The sequence below is a fragment of the Protopterus annectens genome, chromosome 9.part0, assembly GCF_019279795.1.
Source record: "Protopterus annectens isolate FY-2018-M chromosome 9.part0, PAN1.0, whole genome shotgun sequence".
In the NCBI taxonomy this organism is placed as follows: domain Eukaryota; kingdom Metazoa; phylum Chordata; order Ceratodontiformes; family Protopteridae; genus Protopterus; species Protopterus annectens.
In genome coordinates this window covers 870838540-870863957 of record NC_056743.1, presented here as the reverse complement: position 1 = coordinate 870863957, position 25418 = coordinate 870838540, and the positions used below count along the sequence as shown (strand labels likewise).

The 25418-nt window shown below is 33.8% G+C and overlaps 1 protein-coding gene across 1 annotated transcript in view; it reads left to right on the top strand.

Annotated features, from left to right (window-relative positions):
• The window catches only part of LOC122811624 (solute carrier family 26 member 10-like), a 443093-nt gene that overhangs the window by 327589 nt on the left and 90086 nt on the right, over positions 1–25418 (top strand). Inside the window, exon 16 of the mRNA XM_044083596.1 lies at positions 23413–23467. Within this exon, the coding sequence (XP_043939531.1) occupies positions 23413–23467 (55 nt within the window). The remainder of the gene's footprint in view (positions 1–23412; positions 23468–25418) is intronic.

Here is a 25418-nt window from a genome sequence, read left to right as displayed (position 1 = left end):
CAGATATGTCAAGCAGCTCGATCAGAAACCACAGTGGGCTCTAGAAGAAAAAAAAAAAACAAGGTAGGCAGCTCTAAACTCCAGTAACTGTGGTACAAAAAAAAACAAACGGAAGGCAGACAATCTCCACAAATCATTCTAACCAGCCCATCAGAAGTGTCACCATCCCAACATCTTAACTATGCTCAATAAACCTCACACTTTAAGAGTAAGATAGAATTAAGATCTTTCTGTAAGTTGAGCAAAGGTTTGGACTGGTAGCACTCTGCAGTGCACACTTCTACAGTCTGCAGCTTGCCCACTTCTTGTCCCCTAGTCCTTCAATCCAAATCTCCTTCTACAATGCATTCGTGAGGTTCTCCAAGTCCTCACTCCTTCATTAAGAATGCTGGCAGCAGCTCTTGAAGGAAAACTCCAAAACTCTTCCAGAAAAAGAAGTGTATTCCAAAAATATAAAGTAAATGGAAGAATAAGTGTTCTGTGATGCCTGTTTTTCAACCCTTGTGGTGTTACTATTGGCTGTGTTGTTAGGGGAAAGTCCTGTACTGACTGGCCAATTTATTTCTCATCTCATTCACATGCTTTGCCTAGAAAATCGTTTCTTGGTATACCTCAGTGCCAATTGGCTCTATTTGCGGTATGGAAACCAATCAAAAAAGGCAAAGCAGAGCTAACAGTATTCAATGCAGAACAGCAGAAAAGCACCTCAGAGAGCCTTTAAATGTGGATAGTTCCACATAATCTGGAGCACTTGGATGCTGTGCAGGGCACATGCATGAGCAAGGAATACCCTTGCTGCATGCAAAAACAATTACAAAGAAAAACAATAAAAACATGTTCATATATGCACACACACACACACACACACACACACATATATATATATATATATATATATATATATATATATGTGTGTGTGTGTATATATATATATATATATATATATATATATATATATATATATATATATATATATATATATATATATATATATATATATATATATATATATATATATATATATATATATATATATATATATATATATGGGTGTACTTTCCTAAAACAAAAATGTACTTTTTCGAAATGGAAAAGTACATCCCCACTTAAGCGAAAGTGCACTTTAACGAAAATGCAGTTTTGCTTAAGCTCACTAGACCAAACCTACCGCACCACAATGGAGGACATTGAAAAATGGGCTATGTCCTCCACTGTGGTGCGATAGTCACGGACCTTAGGGTAAGGGCTCAGGTCAAGGTAAGGGGATAGCCCTAGTAACTATCCCCTTACCCTAACCCATGCCCTAACCCTAAGGTCAGTGACTATCGCACCACAGTGGAGGACATAGCCCAATTAGGAATGTCTTCCACTGTGGTGCGATAGTCACGGACCTTAGGGTTAGGACACAGGTCAAGGTAAGGGGGTAGCCCTACTAACTATCCCCTTACCCTAACCCGTGCCCTAACCCTAAGGTCTGTGACTGCTAGCCCATTCGGTGTAGCGGTTCGCGAGAGTGCACTTTTGTGAAAGTGCACTTTCGCGTTAGTGTGGGTGTACTTTTGAAGTTCGAAGTAGTGAACTTTCGTTCTTCAAAAGTACCCCCATATATATATATATATATATATATATATATATATATATATATATATATATATATATATATATAGTTGCAGTAACTATGTCAAATGCACACTTTGTCAAGAGTTTACTGATGTCTTCTTTTATCAGACTTACTGATTGTCAGTTGCTGGAGTTTTCAGAAATAGGAACACTGAGTGTTTTTTTTAAGTTTGGGATCTGCTTGTTTTTGCAGTAAGTGGGAGTTTGTTTTAATGCCAAAACTTTCTGATGTACCAAAAGTTTCATCATCAGAGGTGGGCTTGTATGTGCCTTGTTTTCTTGTTTCAGTTAGAGTAAGGTTAGGGAAGGGTATAGAGATGACTAAGTTGACATGTGAAAGCGACATATATCTATACAAGAACACACACACGCACACATATTTGATGCATTTGCATTTAGCTCTGAGTGTACTGGATTAATATTTTAATAATGTTTTGTACTGTTGCTCCAAATTAGAGAGTCATTACAAAGACTGAAAAGTTCCAGCATCACACATGGAAATGTGGTTTTGATCTTGATAGATCTTGATAGATCTGCTTTTGATAATGTTGCCATCACTTCTTCCTTACTCTGAAGTAACATACTCTGTTTCCAGATAAAAGCATGTTATAAACATGACCAGATCCAGCAATGAGTATATAATATTTTGTTTTCACTATAACATTACACTCACTTGGTAAGTAAAGTAAAGGTTCTCTAACACAAAAGAAAAAAATGAAAAGCAAAATACTTTACTATGGCTGATTTCATGTGGTTATTGGGGGTTAGTGGGGGGGGGTCATCAGAATTTTCCCTTTTTATCAGGGCACTTTGTCACCTAGTTATTCGACTAATTGTGTTCTTTTACTGTTGAAATTCATTCACTACTAAAACTATTCTGAACTTAAGTCTCAAGTTTTCACACTCATAATGCAAACTGCAATAAGATATGTAGTAATAACACTAAGCATTTCATGAGTTCAGCTTGTAATCATAACTGGAAAATATCCTGAAGGCAAACTGACCAGGCTAGCCATCAGAATACTTTGAACAGTGCACAGCATGCAATCCATGCAGATCTGGGAATCTTGCCATTTGGAAATAGATTCTTTCTCTGCTGATATATAGGCCACAATAATTGTGGAGGAAGCTGAACCCACTTCTCGTCCTGTGTGGTAAGTACATAAGCTATTTGATAGTTCTGGTTCATTAAGTATTAACTACAATCAGTAGATTTTTTTGAAGCTATTAGATTTTAAAGCAAATAATTAACGATGCGTACAAAAAACACTCTGTGTTCAGAAATAGCTAAAATTAAGTAAGACTGGCATCAGTTAAACATTCAAATTCAGTGAGCTTTAGTTAAACAATATACAAAACTTTAGTTAAACAATATACAAAACTTTAGTTAAACAATATACAAAACAACACTGCTGAAAAAATATCTTCAGATACTACCTTTTATTTAGTTGCTTATTTATTCAATCAATTTATTTATTTATTTTTATTTGATGACAAGAAATGTCCAGCTAGGCAGTACCTATTTTCAGTGAAGTGATGGAGAGAAAATAAAAAAAAACAACTATTACACAGACTTAAATATAATATATTCAGGTACAGTTGTTACAAAGTTAATATACACAGCTTAATGTAAAATGACAAGTTAACATGGTTCTGTAGCCACTTTGTGGAGACCAAAGACCATAATGGTTAAGGTCTTTGCCTCCAATTCACAAGGTACAAGGTTCTATCCTGACCTCTGGTCAATGCCTTTTGGAGTTTGCACATTCTCCCCTTGTCTCTGTAGGGTTCCTCCCAGCTACAAAAATTATGCTGAGTGTTTCCATCTCAGAACTCAACAAAGAATGGAGCTGTGGGCAGCAGCACAGGCTCTACATGGTGCCCTGTGGGGGTAAGAGTTGTACAGACGAACTGCTTTGGACAGCTACTGTGGTGTACAATACCCTCAAGATAAGAGAACACATATCACAGACTGCACTTTGCAGCATGGATAGCCACTCAGTGGTGTGAAATATGACTGTAAGTGATTTGGTCATGTTGATTAATATCACCAAAATGGGGGTGGGTAGTTACCAGTGGTAAGTGGGTTGAGGACCCCAACCTATGCCACGAACCCATGCTAATGGTGAGAGGGGTGTATGTAGCCCTATTTGTGTGGCCACCATAAAGCCCAGCAGCCTTGGGTCAATAAGCAGGCTGGTATCTAGTTGCCCAGTCTGGGTTACCTGGGATAGCTCTGTTGAGCGAAAGCTGGACTTGTCAACCTTCTAAACATGATTGAGAATTGCTACACTTAATGTAGGTTCACTGACAGGACACAGCTTGGAAGCAGATGTCATGATGATACGGAGGAGGCTAGATATCTTATGTACCCAAGAGACAAGATGGAAGGGCAGTGCAGTGAAACCACTTGACTTGGGATCCCGATTCCACCACTCAGGAGGAGGACAGGCTAGAAATGGTGTGGGAATTGTGGTGAGAGAGAGGCTTCAGAAGGCAGTGAGGGATATCATCAGAATTAGTAACAGACTTATGGCAATCAGACTCCACTGTAAAGATAGGACAATATTAATAATTTCAGCACCACAGCTGGGTTGTGATAATGAGGAAAAGTGTACATTCAGGCAGCAGTTGCAGGGCCTACTAGATAAAGTAGAACATCATGAACTGGTGTTGAAAATGAATGACTTGAATGCACATATCAGGGCAGACAGAATAGGATATGAGGACTGCTTGGGTCCACATGTGTGGGGTAACAGGAATAAAGAAGGAGAGACCATTCTAGACTTTTGTCTGGCAAATGTCTTGATAATAGCCAGCACATGATTCAAAAAGAGAGACAGTCACAAGATCACATACAAGAGTGGTAAACATGGGCATGACTAGGATGCTGACAGACTAGCAGTAGATTTCTCCTGCTCTGCTAATTTATTTTTAATTCTGACAGAAAATTATATTTTTATGTTGTACTATTCAAGTTTTTAACCAAATACTACTGATTTGAGTTGTTCTAAAGGATAATAATATTATTTTTCTGTCAAACTTTTGTATGGAATGTTTCAATAGTTATAATCCCACATGAGCTGCACAAAAACAAGCTCTCAGGACTCATCTCTGAAAAAGGAATTTCAGTCTGTTCTTACCAATATAAAATAACTTTCCTTGAAAATGGACAAAATGGGCAACATTTTAGACAATTTTACAGAAAAATGCCCAAAACAGATGGAACGAATACAAGAGTCTCTTAAACAGCAGAAAATATAAATATCAAGAATAGCGGATGCCTTAAGTGACATGGAAGGGAGATTATTGGAGGATGGAAACAACATTGAATTTTTACTGAAACAAAATACTCTACTCTTGAATAAAATAGATGCTCTAGAAAACAGGTCTCAGAGAAACAATGTCTGCATCCTTGGTTTGCCTGAAAAAAATTGAAGGGGGAAGTATGACAAACTTTTTGACATCCTGTATCCCTAAAACTCTTTATCTGAAGCTATGTCATATGGCATTGAGAGAGCACAAAGGTCCTTGGCTACTTCCTCCTCTAAAAACAACCCACCACTGAGATCTACTATTGTGAGATTTTTTCATCACAGGACAAAGACTTAATCCTCAAAACAGCTTGGACAAAATCTCCCATCAAGCTAGAAGATAAAATAATAAGGTTTGACAATGACTATTCTGCTGCTTTGATATCCAAGACGAAATGCTTTTTACCTTTAATAAAATAACTTAAGAAAAGACAGATTAAAGTCCATTTGCTCTTTCCAGCCAAACTTCAAGTGTTTCTTCCTTATGAAACCAAAACATTTGAATATTTACACATTCATATGACATTCCTGAAATGATCAAGATAAAGAAGTCAAGTAATAGTCACCTTCTTACAGTAAAATTAGACAATACATATAACACAACATAGTATAACTTAAATAAACAAATTCATCATAGTATATCAAGAAATAACACAATTAATACATCACCAATAAAGTTAAAAGCTTCATCCTTGCCAACACTTTGACTGGGAAGCCCCTTTTCAGCCAGGCAGGAGTCTCTATCAGGAAAGTCCCTGAGCAGTGCGTCCACTCCACAGGTGAGGCTTCTGTCTAACTGAACAGAAAGTCCCATCTTTTAGAAGTTATGTGTGCTGACACACACAGAGTTAGCAAAGATTATGTTGAAACAAAACATTGACATTGGCCAGACCACCAGGAATGCTCCAAGTAAGCTCCTATTGTTCACTGAAAACATAAAGGAATGCGCAAAACAAGTTATCTGCCAGGTCTCAGGGTCATGGAGCTTGTGCAAAAACAAGAAGGAATGTGAAAAACAAGTCATAAATTACTCATTCACATAGTTACTTAGAACAAGAAGGAATGTGAAAAACAAGTCATAAGTAACCTCATTCCCATAGTTATATAGAAATAAAATAGAGGAAAATACAGCATAAAGAATATTAACCATTTACTGTATCAGTTTTACCATACCAAGCCAGCAGTCAACTCACTTACATTCAAGGTATACCATTCATATCACATTCTTATCATACTCAGTCCTTTGACTACTGACTTAGGTATAGGAAACTAATAATACTTGAGAAGCCTTTTGTATATACATTGTGTTAAACATCAATTCTAAATGGTTAATAAAACTAGTATTATTAATATTATTAATTTGGGGCAGATTATCCAATTTAACACTTTGGTCCCTGATGATGACCATCTGGTGAATGTATACCACCAGTTATGTGCTGTATCTGATTCAATTCTTCTTGGGAAATGGATGCATTTATTGCCCACAATTATACTGTTTATTTCACGATGCAATATACTGTGATTCACAATCTATAAATGTTTTTGTAACTGATGAGTGTTATTAATTACTGTGTACAAAGAATTCAATGAAAAGGTGAGGTTGGGATAATACAGAGCTTCTGGTAGCCAGAGAAAAGATATTCTAGTATGAATCTCAGGAGTAAATACGTAAGATTCATTATGCCAAATCAAATGTGTAACATTACTTAAGCATCTTACAAAAGGATGACCAAGACTATATGACAATGATTCATTAGTTACTAAACATATAAATTGTGGAGCAACTTCAGTAAACATTTCAAAAGTGGAAGGCAATATAGTCCATTTACATATGTTAACTGAATGATGAAGAAAACATGGTTCATATACAGGAGAATGTTGTCCACAGATTAGTCAGTTCATAGTATCAGTGCAATGTTCCAGCTTGTGCGTTCTGTTAAAGAAATCTATATAATTTCCTTCCACTTGTGGTAGCCAATATTGAAAAGGATATATAGGAGATCCAAATGCTAAGGGTAATACTAAAAATTCTAATTCTCTATGAGTTACTAATGTGCAAAAATATAATGCAGTTCACTAAAATAATGAGAGAGAAAGAACAGAATCTAATATTAGAATTTAATGCTTTTATTAATTTTATTTTACACTGCTATCACATTTTACTCAATAGCTTAGCTTACATTCTAACTGAAAAAGTGCATTCTGAGCTAGTGAAGGCAGCTAGGCAGGATAGCCTACAACGTCAGAGCAATGGAAGTTAAATGCAAAGCCAAGGTCACAATACTTAAAAAGTAACGGTGCCCTTTATGATCATTTCTGGGACTAAGGAATCATCAATGAAAACACTAAGTGTCAAGATACACCCTGAATATGCCATTTGCTGGTATTATTTCAAGATAAGGTGATAAAGGAAAATCAGCCAATGGGACTTGAAATCATTGTAACATAAAGGATGTTTTTTGTTTGTTTACTATTTATTTATCCAGCAGGCTCAAAAATGAGTTTATGTCACTGTTTCCTAATAATAAAACTGCGAGGACTATTTTCTAAAGACCTACACCAAGGCACGGTGTTCCTATTTAGGGATGTAACCAGGCATACACTAAGTAAGCCACGATGTATGATCTAATTTTGGGAGGCATCTGAAAAGCAGTAAGTGCATACTATACAATGACTGGCCATTAACAGTCAAAAGCAAGCATACTAATTGGTCAGCCCAACCAATGTGCCCGCTGTAAATCGCGCATATACCAGTGGAAACAAGTCCAGTCATCCAGACTTTCTTCTATTAATATATACTACAAAAAATTCCAATTTTCTTTAATTTATAAAAAAAATAAACATGCAAAAAACAGAGACTTCAAAAGTACAAGAGAGGCAAGACAGAGAAAAATACAAGAATAACCGGGTACGTTATGCAAAACTACAGAAACATACCTGATTATCCTTATATTTTCTCTGTCCTGTCTTTCATCTCTTCTGTATGTTTGAAGTCTCTGGATTTCATTTTTTTAAATTAAAAACAAAACAAACAAACAAAAAAATAAAGCAATGGAGATCTTATTTCTCCATTGCTTCCTTTACACAACACTGATGTACTACATAAGCATAGGAACATAAGTCCCATACACATGCACAATACATCAAGAAAGCCCCATGATACCAGGGAAGAATGTGGAAAAGCACAACAGTGCTGTTATACAAGGACATTATTTAAGAAAAGTAAGTTAATTTTTTCTTAAATAATGTCATTGTATAATATCAATAAACCATGGCTGGGTGTGGGTAATGCTGATTTACCCACAGCTGGCTTTCTCCCTTGTGACCAAACCACACCAGCTATGGGTAAATTCAACATTACCCACACCCAGTCATAAGTTATTGCTATAATATTCAACATGTAAGTGAAGCAAAAATGGTAATGTGAGCCTGAAAATAAGATAATTCTGTCCAGTGCGGTATTTTTATATTACTGCCTGTCCAATTAAATGATTTTAGACAATAATTTTATTATCTGTGCTGCATCTTTATTTACATATTTCTAAGAAAAGCTAAAGGAAAAAAAAATTGGTAGGAATATTATAAAAAGACTAATGTACAAATCTGAAATTTCCATGACATCTCTGTCCTTCACAGAAATTATAGGTATTACAACCAGCCAACTCTTTCCTCCCCAAACATGCATGCACACACACACACACACACACACACACACACACACACACACACACACACACACAGACACACACACACACACACATAGATCCATAAGGAATGAATAACTAATAAAAAGTGGGACAGACATCAGTTCTGTACTTAGATATGAAGTTTTGTTCTGCAAAGAAAAGATCTTATATTGCAAATAGTTACTTGTATCAGCCCCAACATGTAACCTGATATCTGGGCTAGCTAAATCAGTCTATTAAACCAATCACTGACTTAATTTCAGACTTACAGTATCATTGAGGTTACCTATCAATTTACATGTATTATGTCTAATTGTTACAAAGTAAATACAAACAGAGTTGCAGGATTCTAGGACATAAATATTGGGACACTAATGTGCACTAAGCATTTAGTTTTGTACTACTCTTTCTGCAGCTGAACTTCATATTTATTGTAAAACAACTTTATTAATTTAAAAACAAAGATTGTTCAAAATTATTTAAAGATAAATTAAACAAAAATATAACTATTTACAAATGTCCAGAACAAAATCAAACATAGAAAACTAAACCATTAAAATTTATCAAGTAAATCACTTAATTTTGACCAAAATCTAAACTGGTGAGTAATATTCAAAGTTCTCATTTTGGCTGTTGACAATTCTTTTTTACAGGTATTTTTGTTAAATGAATTAAGTGAAAGAAAGAGAAGTTTTAAATTTCCAATTCTTTGTGACTATTTTTCTTGCTGTAGCTAAAATGGACCAAAGGAGAGGCGGTTTACTATCAAAAATTCGAAGCGAACTCGGTCGATTCCACTTCCGTAGAGAATCAGAATGTCAAGCTTGGCAATGTTGAATGCCGATATTGCTGAATTACAAACCTCACCCCTATCTCGACCCATGTTAAAACCCATCCATAGGTTGAATTTGGTTTGTGATTCGGCAATCTTGGTGTTCGACAATGTGAGATTCAAATTCTTTTGGTCAACCATATGTGGGTCGACCGAGTTCGCTTCAAATTTTTGATAGTAAACCGGAGAGGAACCTGCACCCTAGGAATGGAATCTGGAACTGGGGCACTAAATAAGATTGAGGAGTTAGAAAGGATTATCTTTGCACAAAGCTTGGGCAAAATTTCTAAATTCATGTGGAGTTAAAAAAGCTCTGTGAAGAAATCTCTAGGTATATATTTACCAATAAAGAGAAGAAGTAGATTTTCCCACAGATTTAAGAATTAAGCATTTATTTTCATCAGAAAAGGCCTTCTCATTAATCTTAGTTGAGTAATTCCAAAATAATGAATCTGTGGAACCAAACTCGTCTCTTATTATTTTATAAATTATTGATATATATAATTTATTATTGAGTTACTATTGATTCTGAAAAAAAACTCAAGCATCTTTGGAATATGTTTTGTTTGAAAATCCATGGAGATTTTGATTTTATCACTAACATTTTTTACAAGATCGTATAGTCATCCAATTATTATTTTCTAGGCAATGTCTTGCAAGAAGATAATCTGTATTATGTGATTTATTTCCAATTAAGAATAGATGCCAAAAGATTAAATTTGCATCTCTAAGGTCTAGCATTTTGTTTATATTAAAAGTTCCCAAACAACCCACAGCATTTGATATAGGGAACAATAAAAACAATAATTCTTTAACTGTATAATTATAATTCATTAATCTTTTAAAAAAATGTGTAAGGCTGTAATCAGGGAAGGGAGAGGGATAGTACTTTTTCTTGTCATTTAAACGTACGTCTTTCAAGATCCAGTAAAAATTCCACATTTAGAGAAAGATTCTACAACATATCATTTATTAATATTTCATGAATGGATTTCCAAGTGGATTGGTAAGAGGAATTTAACCATAGAGATATTAAATTGAGAATTATAGATTTTGCACATAATTCAACATTTGGAAAACTTAATCCATCTTCTTGCCAACTTTTAACATGCCAATCAAAGAATATTCTTGTTTTATTGGGGAGCCAGAGAAAATTAAGAAGAGTAGAATTTAATTTATTACAGATTTTTGGAAGGAAGAATAATAAGTGATTGGAGATAGAAAAGTATTGTTGGTAGAATTATCATTTTTATTAAAGTAAGTCTATCTTCCATTGTAAAAAAATCTCCAATCAATAATTATTTTAGTAACAGTGTCTATTAACTTACTATAATTTACTGTTATTGAGTCTTTTGCAGTAGATTTGATTATAATTCCAAGATAATTAATTTGTAAATTGTCCCAAATAAAATTTTTATAGTTTCTTAAATAATTAAGTTTTTATTAATAAGTAAAGTTTCTGCTTTATCAGAGTTAAACATTAAACCTGACATTTTTTCAAAGTAATTAATAGACTTAGTTATATTTTCTATTGAAGCTTCAACACCACCACTTGTTATTAAAATCTCATCTTCAAATAATTAAATTTTACAGGAATAACTGTCATCTAGCAGAATCCCTGAATTTTGTTATTAGATCTAATAAAGTTTGTGAAAGGTTCAGTTGCTAGAAAAAATAATAGAGGTGGCAAGGGACAACCCTGTTTCGTACCTTTTAATATTTTGAAAGAGCTAGAAAGAAAATAGCCAGTTTTAATAAAAGAGAATAAGTTACTATATAGATTAGTTATAAGATTTATAAAATCTGGGGAAAATTCATATTGTTTAAGTGCTTTGAACAAATAATTCTAACTAATAGAATCAAAAGCCTTACTTATTTATATCTAGACTTATTATAGTCAGTTCTTTTTTGTTTTTATTAGCCAGATCTATTAAAGTAATGAGCCTAATTATGTTATTCTGAACCTTTATATGTAGTATAACACCCGTATGATCATCATTTATTAATCCTAGCATAATAAGGTTCAATCTTTTTGCAAAAATAGACATACATATTTTATAATCAACATTTAATAATGAAATAGGATGGTAAGAAGTACATAAGTTAGAATCTTTATTTGGTTTCAAGATAAGAGATATCAGGGAATATTTCCAGGAGGGGGGTGGCTGACATATGTTTAACTTGTTCAGAAACTTTTAATAGGATATTTAAAATATTCTCTGGGAATAATTTGTATAATTCTGGGATTATACCATTAAGTCCAGGGACTTTATTTGGTTTAAAATTATTAAATTGATCTTTTAGCTCCTTAAAAGAGAATGTCCTATCAATTTTGGATCTTTGTTATTTGGTTAATTTAAACCTTATATTGTCTTTCAAAAAGTCATTGGTTATGTTGTTGATTTCTGTCTCTTTGTTATTATTTTTTTTCATAGAATTTCATAAAACATTCTAATATGTCTTTTAAATCAGTCACTTTTTTATTTTTATCACCTTGTTTGGAAATTATTTCTTTAATATGATTAGTAGTTTTTTCTTAGATCTAACAGCCAACCTCTGTAAGCTTTTTGGGTTCATTGACTAAGTTTGCAATTTTAATTTGTCCAGATTTATTGATATTATATGGTGAAGTACATCAACATACATTATTTCTGATTTAATATTTTCAACTCAGCATTTACTGATTTGTCATAAGATTTTAAATTGGATTTTAATGTAGCTATATTTGACTGCTAAGACATCAACTCCTTATCTCACTCTTTTTTTTACATATGTACCAATTTTTAATTTTTAGAGCTGCGGTGGTGCAGCTGTAGCGTTGTTACCTCACAGCAAGAGGTTCTCCCATTCGATTCTTGACTGGAGTGCGGGGAGTGCCCTTTGTGAAGTCTGCATGTCCACCCCACGGTTGGATGGCATTCAAAAGACATGTGTGAATGGGCGTGCCTTCGTTGAAGGTTGGATGTTGAGCTGGCACCTTGGCATTCGTGACAATCTACTGCCAATCATTAGTGGACCGGAGTTCTGCTGTGGCGACCCCTAACCGAGAAAAGCCGAAAGACAAACAACAAAAATAACCAATTTTTAATTTTTCCATATAGATAAGCTTTCAAAGAATCCCAGAAAATTACTTCTGAAACTTCTCCATTACTATTAATTTCAATGTATTGATCTATTTCTTTTAGATAGCATTCCTTAAAGTCTTTTAATTTCACTATATAAGAAGGGATTCTCTGATAGTAAACCACATTACTTGGCTTTAACATTAACGTAAATGTAATAGCATTGTGGTCAGATAAAGGACATTAAGTTATCAATACAACTTTAATTTTAGTATAAAAAAACTGATAGAAGTAAAAACGTTACCAATTTTTGTCTGGGTGCCAAATCTATAAAAATAATGTGTAAAGTTAAGAGTGTTAGTTGATTTAATACCATAGGTATTTCTCAAATGCTGAGAATTAATAAAATGATCTAAGTGCTTAGCCATTGAGTATAGCTTAGGAACCTTATCAGTAGCTGTGTCTTTACTTGAAAGAATACAGTTAAAATTTCCTGCAATAATCAGTTCACCTTTTGTATATAATGTTATAATATCCAAATATTTCTTAGCAACTTTGGCTCCAATTCCAGGTATCCAGTAAAGAATTCACAAAAGTATAAGTTTTTTTGTCAATTTCTGCTATTGCTAAACCCAGTATGCCAATTTATCTGAATAGGTATTTAATATTTTAGGCATAGGTAATGCATTTCTCCAAAGAATAAGAGTGCTTCTCTTTTTTGATTAAAAATGAGAGCTCACAAGAGTTGAATGATCTTTTAACATCAATCTATCTATGACTTCATAGAACAAATGTGTTTCTTGTAAGAAACGTATGTGAGCTTTATGCAGTTTTAAATATTTGTTTAAGCTACTCCTCTTCAATGGACTATTAAATTCATTGATGTTTAATGAGAGACAATTATATGTCGACATTCATAAGAACATGTAATTTTTTTTTAACATTTGTTAACCAGGAAAGTCCAACTTGGAACAAAGCCAGTTTTCAGCACTGATTTAAGATGATTTCGTTTAAAATATAATAACAAAGTACTAATAATTGTTGTTATGGAAAAATAGCAAAAAAGCACAATTTCAGACTTATATACATTCAAACCTCACATCATGGAATAAACATTCCCAGATTTGATAATATAATCATACAAATTACACACCAACCAACCCACCCCAATGTCACCAAGTTAAATAGTTGCTACTGCTTCTTAATTTAAAACAATATTATTAATTATAATTATTTAGAGCACATTCAAGTCATGTTAAAAGGAAAAACAATATAAAGTATTAATTTGAGAACTATTAATATTTAAGATTATAGAAATATAAAGTTGGAAATGTTAATAATAATGATATTATGTATTTCTGAATATATCAAAAATATCTCAGAAATAATGTATTTCAAAATTTTGTATTTGATCAAGACATTTTATATAGTCATTTCTTCTAATTAATTCTACTGTATAAAATATTATAAATAGTTTAGTATTTAAGCATTTATATGGAGGAAATAAGTGAAACTGACCACATCTATAACACATTAGCCTGTAGACATCATAACACCAGTATATTTCAAGATCATATGTCATAAAACCTTTAAAACTCATTTAATAACATGGGTGAAAAGGTGAAAGTAATAGTTAGAATATGGAAATGTAATTAAAATGTGCTACAATTAAAATTACATATTTGTGTACATTGTATGTGCTTACATATGCATATTTTACATGGATGCACATACATATAACTATGTATATGTGTTGGTAAATTATGAGTAGATTCTTGATATGTATATCAACAGTAAAGAGAGTGAATATGTTCTATGTATCTAAGCATGAGAGTAAATATACGAATGACTGAGTGGTTTTAAGTGACTGTATTATGAATGTATGTATGTTTTCTTTGCCATATTCTGAAATGTGTGGATCAAGTTTTTGTATACATCATACCAATGGGAGATGAAAAATGCTTGAAATTATTTAAAACTCAGTTTAGTATAAAATAAAAGTACATATTTCACTAACAAATGCAGAACATTTTGAAGAGTTAAATCTGCTCATTAATATTATTTTCCAGTAATTAGCGAAGTAACTCTAAGTAATTAAGGCTACAGGTGTTGAACATATTAAGGTGTTTTAAGCATCTTCTCCTCTAAACTTTTTCATGTAGTACAGAAGACAACAGCTTATATTAAAGAATAAATACAATAATTTATATAAATGTTGTTATATGCAAAATAATATTTATAAAGAAGTCAAATAAATATATTTCTCTCAGAACACGTTTATAATTAATTTTAATATTTTCCAGTCAAATATCTGTATAAATCTTTTTATATAAAACACAATTTTATAGCATCCAGTGTGTGGAGGTGTGAACCTTATGTTATTCCATATAAGATATGCTAGCTTCCTGCATGCTTGTTTTCATTTGCATTTTAGTAATGAAGTGTTCCCAGTGTTTAGCATTATAATTTTGTTGCATTGCACAGCTCTTTTGGGCATCACATCAGGTGTTAGATTTCACAATTGCATTTCAAGGAAAGCATTGGGACAACTGTATACTGAAGTAATACCAAATGGTTATGGGGGTATTTAGGTTTTGTAGGCAGCTGGTTATACCTTGTGTAAATACATCTATAGACCCCTTACTTAAAAATAGACAAGTGTGGTCTGTAAAAATTTGTATTTCAATTTGAGTGTGTTTTTTCATGTGGACATCCTTTTGTATATAGAATTGCAATGTAGTATCATTTACTTAAGTACAGATGCTCAATCTGTATCTTCCCAATTTTCAGATGATTGATAGCTCTCTATAACAACAATTTAACACACTGCCAGATGATATGTATGGCACGTGTCATTCTCTGTTTACTATGCTATCAGCTTCATTCATGCTATGCATTTGTAAGTATTCTGCATTCCACCAACAGTCTTGATGCTTAACTATCTCTTTGTATTATATCTCAGGTTTTCCATTATCTGTGGATCACCCATGGTCTATGTGTTTATTATATTTTTTATGAGATTAAACCTTTAGGTATGCCACTGTCTGTTGCAAGAGGCAGATTAGTTATTTTACTTATTAGATATTATTTAATGAAACTATCTATTATTGTGAAGAATATGTCTTCCTAGGGAGCCCAGGTACAAAATACCAGATAGCCCCTGAACAATGCAAAAGTTAGAAAATGTCAGAAATATAAGACATTTCTAGCAAAGAAGTTAATGGTTTGCACTTGCATAAATGAAATGTGGATATGAAATAATATATTAGGTCAGTGACAAAAATGGATCGGTTAAGGAAAGTAACCTTTTAAAATATCAGGAGTCACAATGCCAAGTCCTAAAATGTTTAAACTGAATAATCAAAAATCCAGTATGACATTTTGTAATTATTCGTGTGTACAATATAACAGATAGCATGTTACAGAACCAGAGATATTCTAGAGGAAATTCCATTACTGTAATAGGTACTTCTCTGTTTATCAGAAGTATTCTGCATAGCAGTAACTGTCTAATTCTTTATTATTAAAGTTGTATTAGTTTTTTTATCTTCTTTCATGACACATTCCTACCAGTAATATTGTTCTAAACAAGCATTTTCATCACTATAAATGACATATTCCTTGTACCGTGATGGTCTGCTGCATGATATATATATTTACACTATACTTATATAAAGGATACAACTTTCATTGAGCTATATTTAGGATGACCACCAGATGTCACTAAACAGAACTTAGTACCAGATGTCTTTAAGTCTGCAGATGTCTTCTTTCTCTTCTTTCCACTGCATTCTTCTTTCCTTTTCTTCTTTTCATTATTCCATTTTTTAAAAGATAATGAGCATAAAATCTACATAGATATGTTTTAAAATGAACTAGATTCATTTTAAATGTCCTATTTTTGTGTTTCTGCTGTTTTTTTTAACATTATAAAAGTTTACGTCCTGTAAGTGAGGGTTAAAGTTCAAAATGTATTTCCTGCAGCACAGGCAGCTTGAACATGTAATTTATACTTTCATAAGTTAAAAAACAGCTTGAGGGATGTGGAAAAATATTCTAAAGCAATTTAGTTAACACTAGGTGGGAAAAGGGACTGAAAAGAAGCTGTTGCTGTAAAAAAAAAAGAGTAAATGGCATCTCTAATTCTTTGAATAAGAGTTCAAGTAATGAACAAACACCACACAAGTTAAACCTATTAAAAGAAAGTGAAGTAATGTTTATAAATGATTTTCATGCAACCACAACCACTCAACACAACACCCACTGCACATAAAGCTTATTACATATACTCACATTCACCAGCTAGAATAACCAAAAATAAAAACTAGCTTACATGAAATTATGTATAGAAAGCATATATAAATTAAGTGGATTGGTTAAACATGTTAATGTAACCCCACACATACACGCACACACTACTCTTTAGGTTAGAAAATAATGTTTGAGAGTATTTAAGTAAAATAATGAAGAGACTTATAATAGTAATGTGTGTGTGTGTGTGTGTGTGTGTGTGTGTGTGTGTATATATATATATATATATATATATATATATATATATATATATATATATATAGGTCCCCTTTGAAACATCTAAAACCCATAACATCTAATTTCATAACATTGAGACCAGAACATCTAAAACCCAAAACATCAAAAACCCATAACATCGAATTTCATAACATCTAACAGTACAAATCACATGAAAATATCCCCTCCACATATAATGACATATAATGACACCAAACTACCAAACGCACTTTTTACTACATTTCTGCAGGGGGCCTTTATACAGTGGGGTTAGGAAATTAACTTTTTCCCACTGTAGTGTGATCTTGGAGTTGGTATATTTAATTTACAGGGGGTGAGGGCAGAGCACCCCACATGGGGCGCAGGGGGGCAACGTAGTAAAAAGTGTGTTTGGTTGTTTGGTGTCGTCATATGTGGAGGGGCTGTTATTTTTTTGTTATTTGTACTGTTAGATGTTATGAAATTTGATGTTATGGGTTTTAGATGTTCTAGTCTCAATGTTATGAAATTAGATGTTATAGGTTTTAGATGTTTCAAAGTAGGTAGGCCTATATATATATATATATATATATATATATATATATATATATATATATATATATATATATATATACACACACACACACACACACACACACACACACACACACACACACACACACACACACACACACACACACAATCTCAGACTGTCAATACACACCCCGCACCACATACACACTACTCTATATGTTTGAAAATAATGTTAGAGAAAGAGAATTAAAATAAAATATTAAAGGGACTTGTAAGTAATAGTAATAATAACATATATATATATATATATATATATATATATATATATATATATATATATATATATATACACTATTTCACATAGTATAGAAAAGGCATTTTAATAAAGTATAAAACTTTTCTGTTTGTTTTACATTGTATTTGATGATGAACTGTAATAGTGCACAACACTGAATGCTTGTGAAAAAGCCATTTAGGCAAAATAGAAAATGAGAACAACATTACTTTTCTTTAACTTTTTAACTATTTGTGTCCTTCAAAGACCAGCCGTTTCTTGTTGCTTATCTCTTTAAGCTGAAAAGAGCCCAATCCGTATTTTATGATTGATGAAAACATTTCTTTTTCAAAGAAAAGTCAACTGCATCTTTTGGAGAATTAAAAGTTTTCTGACCTTCTGGTAAAAAGATCCTAATTCTGACTAGAAGAATTAGTTGAGCTTTAATGATTAGCTTCTTTAAGTCTTTTATGAATTGAATAAATGCTTTCCTTTTGGTCATAACCGGTGCAGTATAGTCATTGTCAAAGCTGATAGTCTTGTTATTTATTTTTATTGGAGAATTAGCCCAAGGAGTCTTCAGTACCAAGTCCTTGTTTTGACTGAAGAGAAATTTTACAGTAATAGCTCTGGGGACCAGAGGATTTTTCTTCAAAGAAGAATGGCTCTCTCAATACAAAAAGAGAGAACTTCTGGTAGATTTAGAATTTTAGGAATCCAGTTAGTTAAAAACTACAGCATATTATCTCCTTCTTCCTTGTCTGGTATTCCATAAATCCTAATATTATTTCTTCTAGATCTACTTTCTAGGTTGTCTATTTTTTCCACAAGCAAAGTATTTTGTTTTAACAGGAAGTCTTTGTGATTCTCACTTTCTGCCATTTTGCTATCCAGGTCATTTAATGTGTCTTCTATTGCTGAGATCTGAACAGATTGTTGTTTTATGATCTCTTTTAACATTTCTGTATGTTTCTTGGAATCTTCTTTTAAATTATCCATTTAGATCTCAAGTTTATCAAATTTATCAGAAAGCTCCTGGATACTGCCCGTTATAGACTGTAGTTCCTTTTCAACCGAGGTGTCTTGAGAGTTCACTTTTGAGTAGCTCATTCTGTCACAACAGTTAATAAAACTTCTGACAGGAACAAAATCAAAGAAAAACTATAAAAACTTGATTTTTCTTTCAGATAGTCGTCTGTTTGTTTAAAAGACTCAAAATGTATAAGAAAATAAGTTTTTCTTAAGTTTGTATAATAAAATCCTGTCAGAAAAAAAGAAAATAAAGCAGAGCTAAGACTTTTTGCTGTTAGCAGTTTGCCATCTTGGCCATGCCCCCGAACGTCAGATGTTTCACTTACATTGTAAAGTCTATGAGACATTTTCCATGTTTGTGCTGATAGGCTAGTATTTCTGAGTTTCCAAGTCTCCCTTCAGTATTATAATGGATGTCAATCTCTGTGTCTTTAAAATATGATGATGTGCTTTTTTATTTGAATTTTGTATTTCAAATGTTCAGAGAAGAGTGTATGCCACACAATTTGTTTGTATTTTTTGATTCATTTGAAAAACAGTCGATCCATTCAAAAATGATTTTATTTTACCTAGTTAGGATCTAAAGACTTGATTATAGTCATTTGAATATCATTTTACTGAACCATACCTGTAGACATTCAATCAAAATAAATGAAATACCAAAACAACAATCCCTTTGTGATTAAGGTCTTAAGTTATTATTAGCTAACTATGCAATAATAACAGAACCTCCTCGTCCTGAAAGCTCTCTGTTGCACCAGGTTCTGCATTTTGTAGTTATTTGTAGTGACCTGGGGATACGGCATGCACTGAAGGCAAGGTCCCTCACACAATGTATCTTATCTGTGATTAAACTGCAAAAGGGTTTTGTCAACCTCCACCCCACCACCCACTATGAGGGTATTGGTATACATTATTTTGTATTAAATTTGACAGCAGAGGGAGAGGGAAGAAAAAAGAGGCACCGAAGTTTGCTCTACGGCAATTGATGAATTGGTAGATTTAGGTCTTTATTGTTATCCTTAACAGATCACATTATAAATCTATAGGCACTTAAGTAAGATCAAAAAAAATCCAGCATTGTAGAGCATTAGTACTTTACAAACTTCAGCAACCTACAACTACACAGGCCAGTTTCAGTAGCAAGTATATGGTTATATGAGCTTGTATCCTGAAAAACATGTTTAGAAGCTTATAACTTAGCAAATCACATTACTTGCAGTTCTGAACACAGTTGAGGCATACACTTTTCCTGGCATGAAATCATCTCTTCTGTCAAAACAGCAGCCCCTTACGTTTTAGAAAACTAATTTCTTTTTCATAGCTCGCACATCTCTTCTGATAAAGCAGCCGCAATTAACTTATTGAGAAATTTTTCTTTTTCATAGATTGCCGTTTTACTTATGTTTGTCTACAACACTGCACTACAGCTTCTGTTGCTCATTTTACAAACATTGAAGGACTCAGTTTGGACATTTTCTGACTTATGGAGGGGTAAATGTACTGCTGTCCCACTGGATGAACACCACCATATGCCCTTTCAGCAGACGAGTGGTCCCATCCCAGGTTCTACTGGTCAGTTTTTCTTCATAGATTACCTGTAAAATGGATAAAGATTGCATTGTTGTTGAGGTTAGAGTAATCCCTAATGTATTCATAATGAACACATCCCTGGTAAAGGTGCTACATTTCACAATGAAAGGAAGTTGTTACAAACAAGTGGGCAGAAAAAGCAGTTCTGATTGTTGATGTTCTGTTAGTCAAGGTCTAAGAGAATGCAGTATGTGTCCTCATACCTTGAGTAATACTTGTTTCATCTAACAGGCAAAGCAGCTTTCTTTTTTTGCTTGGGGTGGGCATGGAGCTTAAAATTGCAGTTGCATTATCTTTTTTAAGTATCTGGACATATCAAGACACTTTACATTGCCTGTATGTATGTCAACAAGACTTCTACAGGGTTCTCAGCAGGGTGCCTTGCTATTTTTCTACATCTATAAATGATATATAGCTTTAATGTGTCAAGAAAACATTTATCTAGTATATAGATAATGTCCCACACCAGTTCTCCTCTCCCTTCCTCTGTTATTACTGATCTTTAAGCTACAATAGAGCAGATGTTTCCCAAATGAGTCCAGTACAATGATATTTCATTCTGGTAACAAGTAGCCTAGATAAAGCCGATTATTCTTCATCCTTTTCTTGACATAATCTCAGGTAGCTGTAAAGGTAGTTACGCATTCATGTTTAGGTTCTGTGCATGGCTTACAATACCCAATCAGTTGTCAAACTTAGAGAAACTTAGCTTACTCTGTGAGATCAGTAATCACCTCAGAGGCTTACCTCACAACAGCCGCAGCAAACCACTCACCCGACCCTCCAGCACACACACACACACACACACACACACACACACACACACACACACACACACACACACACACACACACAGAGCTTTTTTCAGAAGTGCTGTGTATTCTTCATTCCAGAAGTTAGACAATCATAAAGTTGGCTAAAGTTGGAGCCAGTGTGGCATTCCTACTACCAAATGTTTGCCCTGTTTTCCCTGCAAGGGAAAATAGTTTCCCTTTTCCGGCTCTATACCATTGGTAACCTCTTGCACAGATAAATTTATAAGCGTCTGTCTGACATAGTCACCAGATGATCACTCTGTGGAAAATTTAATGTACAGGAGCAATTGACCTGCAAGGGGCAAGTAATTGACTTTCAGCAAGTGATAAGCATTTTCCACTGTTTTTTTCTCATTGATGGAACTCACTTCCATCTGGCATTTACAGGTTACACTTATGTTTCCAATGTGAAGGCTCTTTTACGTTTAAAAAATAAATCCTACAGCTTTTTCATTACCCATACTGCAGCTCCCTCCAAACAAGTTTACTCCTCATAGTAAGCTTACATGTAAAGTTTAACCCAATTATTCTTATGTTGACATTGTATGTACACAGCTTAATGTTGTCACCTAATGTAACACCTATATGTGATAGATGTAAATTTACAGACTGCCTTACTTTGTGTATAATATGGTTGTTCATTTTCTGTTTGTAATCTGTTTGCAAGACTTAATGCTGCAGTTGGCAGCTGTTTAGATTTGTCCAGAAAAAGGGCCTCTTCAGTGTGTCCTACCAATCAATAAATTAGTTAAGTTAAATAAACAGGAATAAAATAAATAGAATTTAGATAACTTTGGCTGGATTTCAAAAGTCAAGTATTTCAAATATTTTATTTCTGGAATAAATGTTATCAGTATCTTCAGCTGTCTGGTCACTAAATACAACTGTTATCTAGGACTATCTCACATTTCTATGTAGCAGGTCTGAAAGAACAGGGTCTGTTGCTCTATACCCAAGGCTGAAGTTGCCTCTCAGTAGCTTGTATAATAACGAGAAGAGGGACACGACTTTGAGATAGCCTGCATAGGTTTTATGATTTAAGCCCTTGACTTTCTTTTTTTGACTGAGAAGGCTTTGTGGTCATTCCAGTTGTGATAAGTGTTTGAGCAGGTACGTACTGAAAATAGTATTATGCTCAATATTCAGCAAGAGTGCTGAGTACAGTAGAACAATTACATCCCTGGCTCTGACCACAACACCTTTTGATATAAGCTGTGCAATGGAAAGGCCTTTCTTACAACAGTGGCTACATGGTGATCAAAGGACAGTTCATTGTCAGATAGGTTCCCAGATCATTAATTATGGGAACAATTTTCAGGGGTGTGTTGTCAATGTGATGGTTACATGTGGGGGGGGGGTCATGTTTGCCAAGGGATACAATTATACACTTCTTGGAATTTTAGTCCATGGTTTTGTCACCACCTATTTGTTTATAACAGGCCCTCTTAGTGCAAACTTGGCCAGCCACATACCCTTAACATTAGCTTTGACCTCGAATAAGTAAATCCCAAAGAGGAGTGGCCCAAGGACTGGACACTGGGATATACCATTAGTGACAGGTCTTTTTGATGAGGTTTAGCTGTTCACCATAACTTCCTAAGTTCTATACATGATCCAGTTTGCTAGTGAATAAGTTACATATGGTCTAGCATTTAGCTGGGAGAGTTTATGTATGATACCCAAGTGTGGGAAGGTGTTGAACACATTTGCAAGGTCTAGATATGCAGTATGCACTGTTTTGCCCTCATCCATTTTTTCCTTTTCTTAATGGAGGCCTTTACATAGCACTAGTGAGACGTCACTTATCTTGATCAAGGATTTTCTTCAAGGCCTCTTAAAAGCATTTGAATATAAGTTACGTATCTCTCATGATGTATTTTGCTGTCTCTCTTAACTTCATTTAATGAAAGAGAATAAATATATTGTAAAGATGTTAACCAGTAGTGATTAAATACATAGCTTGCAAGCAGTTACGTCATACACGTACTGGAATAATTACTACTGCTAAGAGTTTTAGCTCATATGTTACCACTGTATAGTATGAATGTTTATTAGTATCATGTGAGCCATCTCAGAAATGTACAGAAATACAAGGAAAATCTTGTAATGCTAACCCTATATTTTCAAACTATTATATCTTACAGATGTGCATAGAGTGCCATAAGTGTGGAATATGTGTATACCTAGCACATTGTAACAGTAAGTATAACTTTTCTTTACCTCATTTTGCACTATTTGAATTAATTGAATTGTCCCTTGCATGGTCTTTCATCATCAGTGATCACGGGTATTAGCTACCTAGACAAACATTTTTTCATGTCTTCCCCCATTCCAGCACTGAGACCTGGGGAAGGGAAGTCAGAAGTATAAATCACTCCTTTTGACAATTTAATAACAATTTTATTAACTTAGAGTCATGTTTGTAATTAATTAGCAAATGACAATATTGAAACAAGGAAAATTATGTAATGACCATCCATCCATCTATTTTTAATGTTCAGTTTATTCAGTTTAGGTTTGTGGAGATGCAGTCCTGGAAAAGAAGCCAGTCCACCACAGAATATTCTTATGTACATTACATACACACACCCCAGGGAATTTTAACACTTCCATTTCCCTACCAGTCTATCTTTGCACTGTGAAAGAAAACCAATGACCCTGACCCTGACAAAAATTATGGATACAAGGATGAACTGTTAACTCCATAGTGAAAATTGCCCAGTGGGGCCCAATCCGGAGAGCTATGCACTGTGAGAGAGCAATGACAACATATTGTAAAATATTTGTTAAGTGAGTTTTAAACTTGTATCTCTAGCCCAGAAATGTCTTGATGCAGCCTTAAATTGCCAAGAGTATGCTATAAATAATGGAGCATCTTCTAATCAATCCATCCACTTGTATTGTCAGCTGTATCAATGTCTGAGTCACTAGGAAATTAAGCACTGTAGGATGTATACAAACTGACATATACCTAAAGGAAATGTAAGTGTCAGAAGCTTACTTACTTGAATGTCTTTGGAATGTGATAGGAAACTAGAAACACTAGCTAAAAATCCACATAGAAGCAGAAAGGACTCAAAAACTCAGCAGAGAAGGCATTCCAAATTAAAATGATTTACAGAACCAAGTCTTATAATGCAGCAGGTCACTAGCACCATAAGCCTTTCTTACTTCCATTTTACAGTCATAAGTAAAGTGGTATAAGGCATGATAGACATTAGGCTTCCAGTGAAGTAACTTTTTTCTTAGCAGGCACTTTTGTTAAACCATAAATGTTGAAAAGAAATTACCAGTTGCAATAACATCTTGATTCAGTTGCACTCATTTACACAACATAAGTGATAACTCAGTAGTGAAAGTTCACAGTACTAATCCAACACCAGTTATGATTTGCAATTTCTTGAAACAAATGAAGACAAACTTGATCCTTAATATCTCTAATATTACAAACATTGCCTATATTCAGATATAATTCCTTCACCTGATGAAATATTAAAAGATACCAAAGAATACATCAGACAATAAAATAGATGTAGCCAAGGATAAGTTAACTAAAACTTACTCCCTAATTATCTAAAACCATCTACCCTGCCTGTACCTCAACTTTCAAGATTAAAATTAAAAGTACTTCAATAAATCAACTGTTTCTCATCATATAATGTAATCATACAATTGATGTACGCAAGTAGCAGTGCCCCCAAATAGGTTCATAGGTGTATACTAGGCTAACAATCACTAGGTCTCTTATAAGCCTAGCCATGCAATCCAAATGTGACATATAAATTTGATTTATATATGGGGTGATTTACTGATTGTCTCTGTCCATCAGAGACATAGGTGCCAGACCAGGAGTAAGTTTCTGATTACCTATCCATTGGTCCAAGTTGTGCTTAAATAGGATAGGCAGGAACTCTGCTTCACATGGATGGGGATCTCGTTCCTGAGAATGGGAATTCCCTGAGAAATGTGTCTGTCTCCAACATTTCCTATTTATGTTGCAAGCAAAATTTAGGTCTTTTAATCTAGTAGTTCTGATGCTATTTCTTTTGTGGATGTGCAAAAGCTTCATCAAAACAGGATCCAGGGATGCCTTGTATGTCAGGCAAAGATCACCTCTTCGAAGATATGATAGTGAATAAAGAGACAAGGC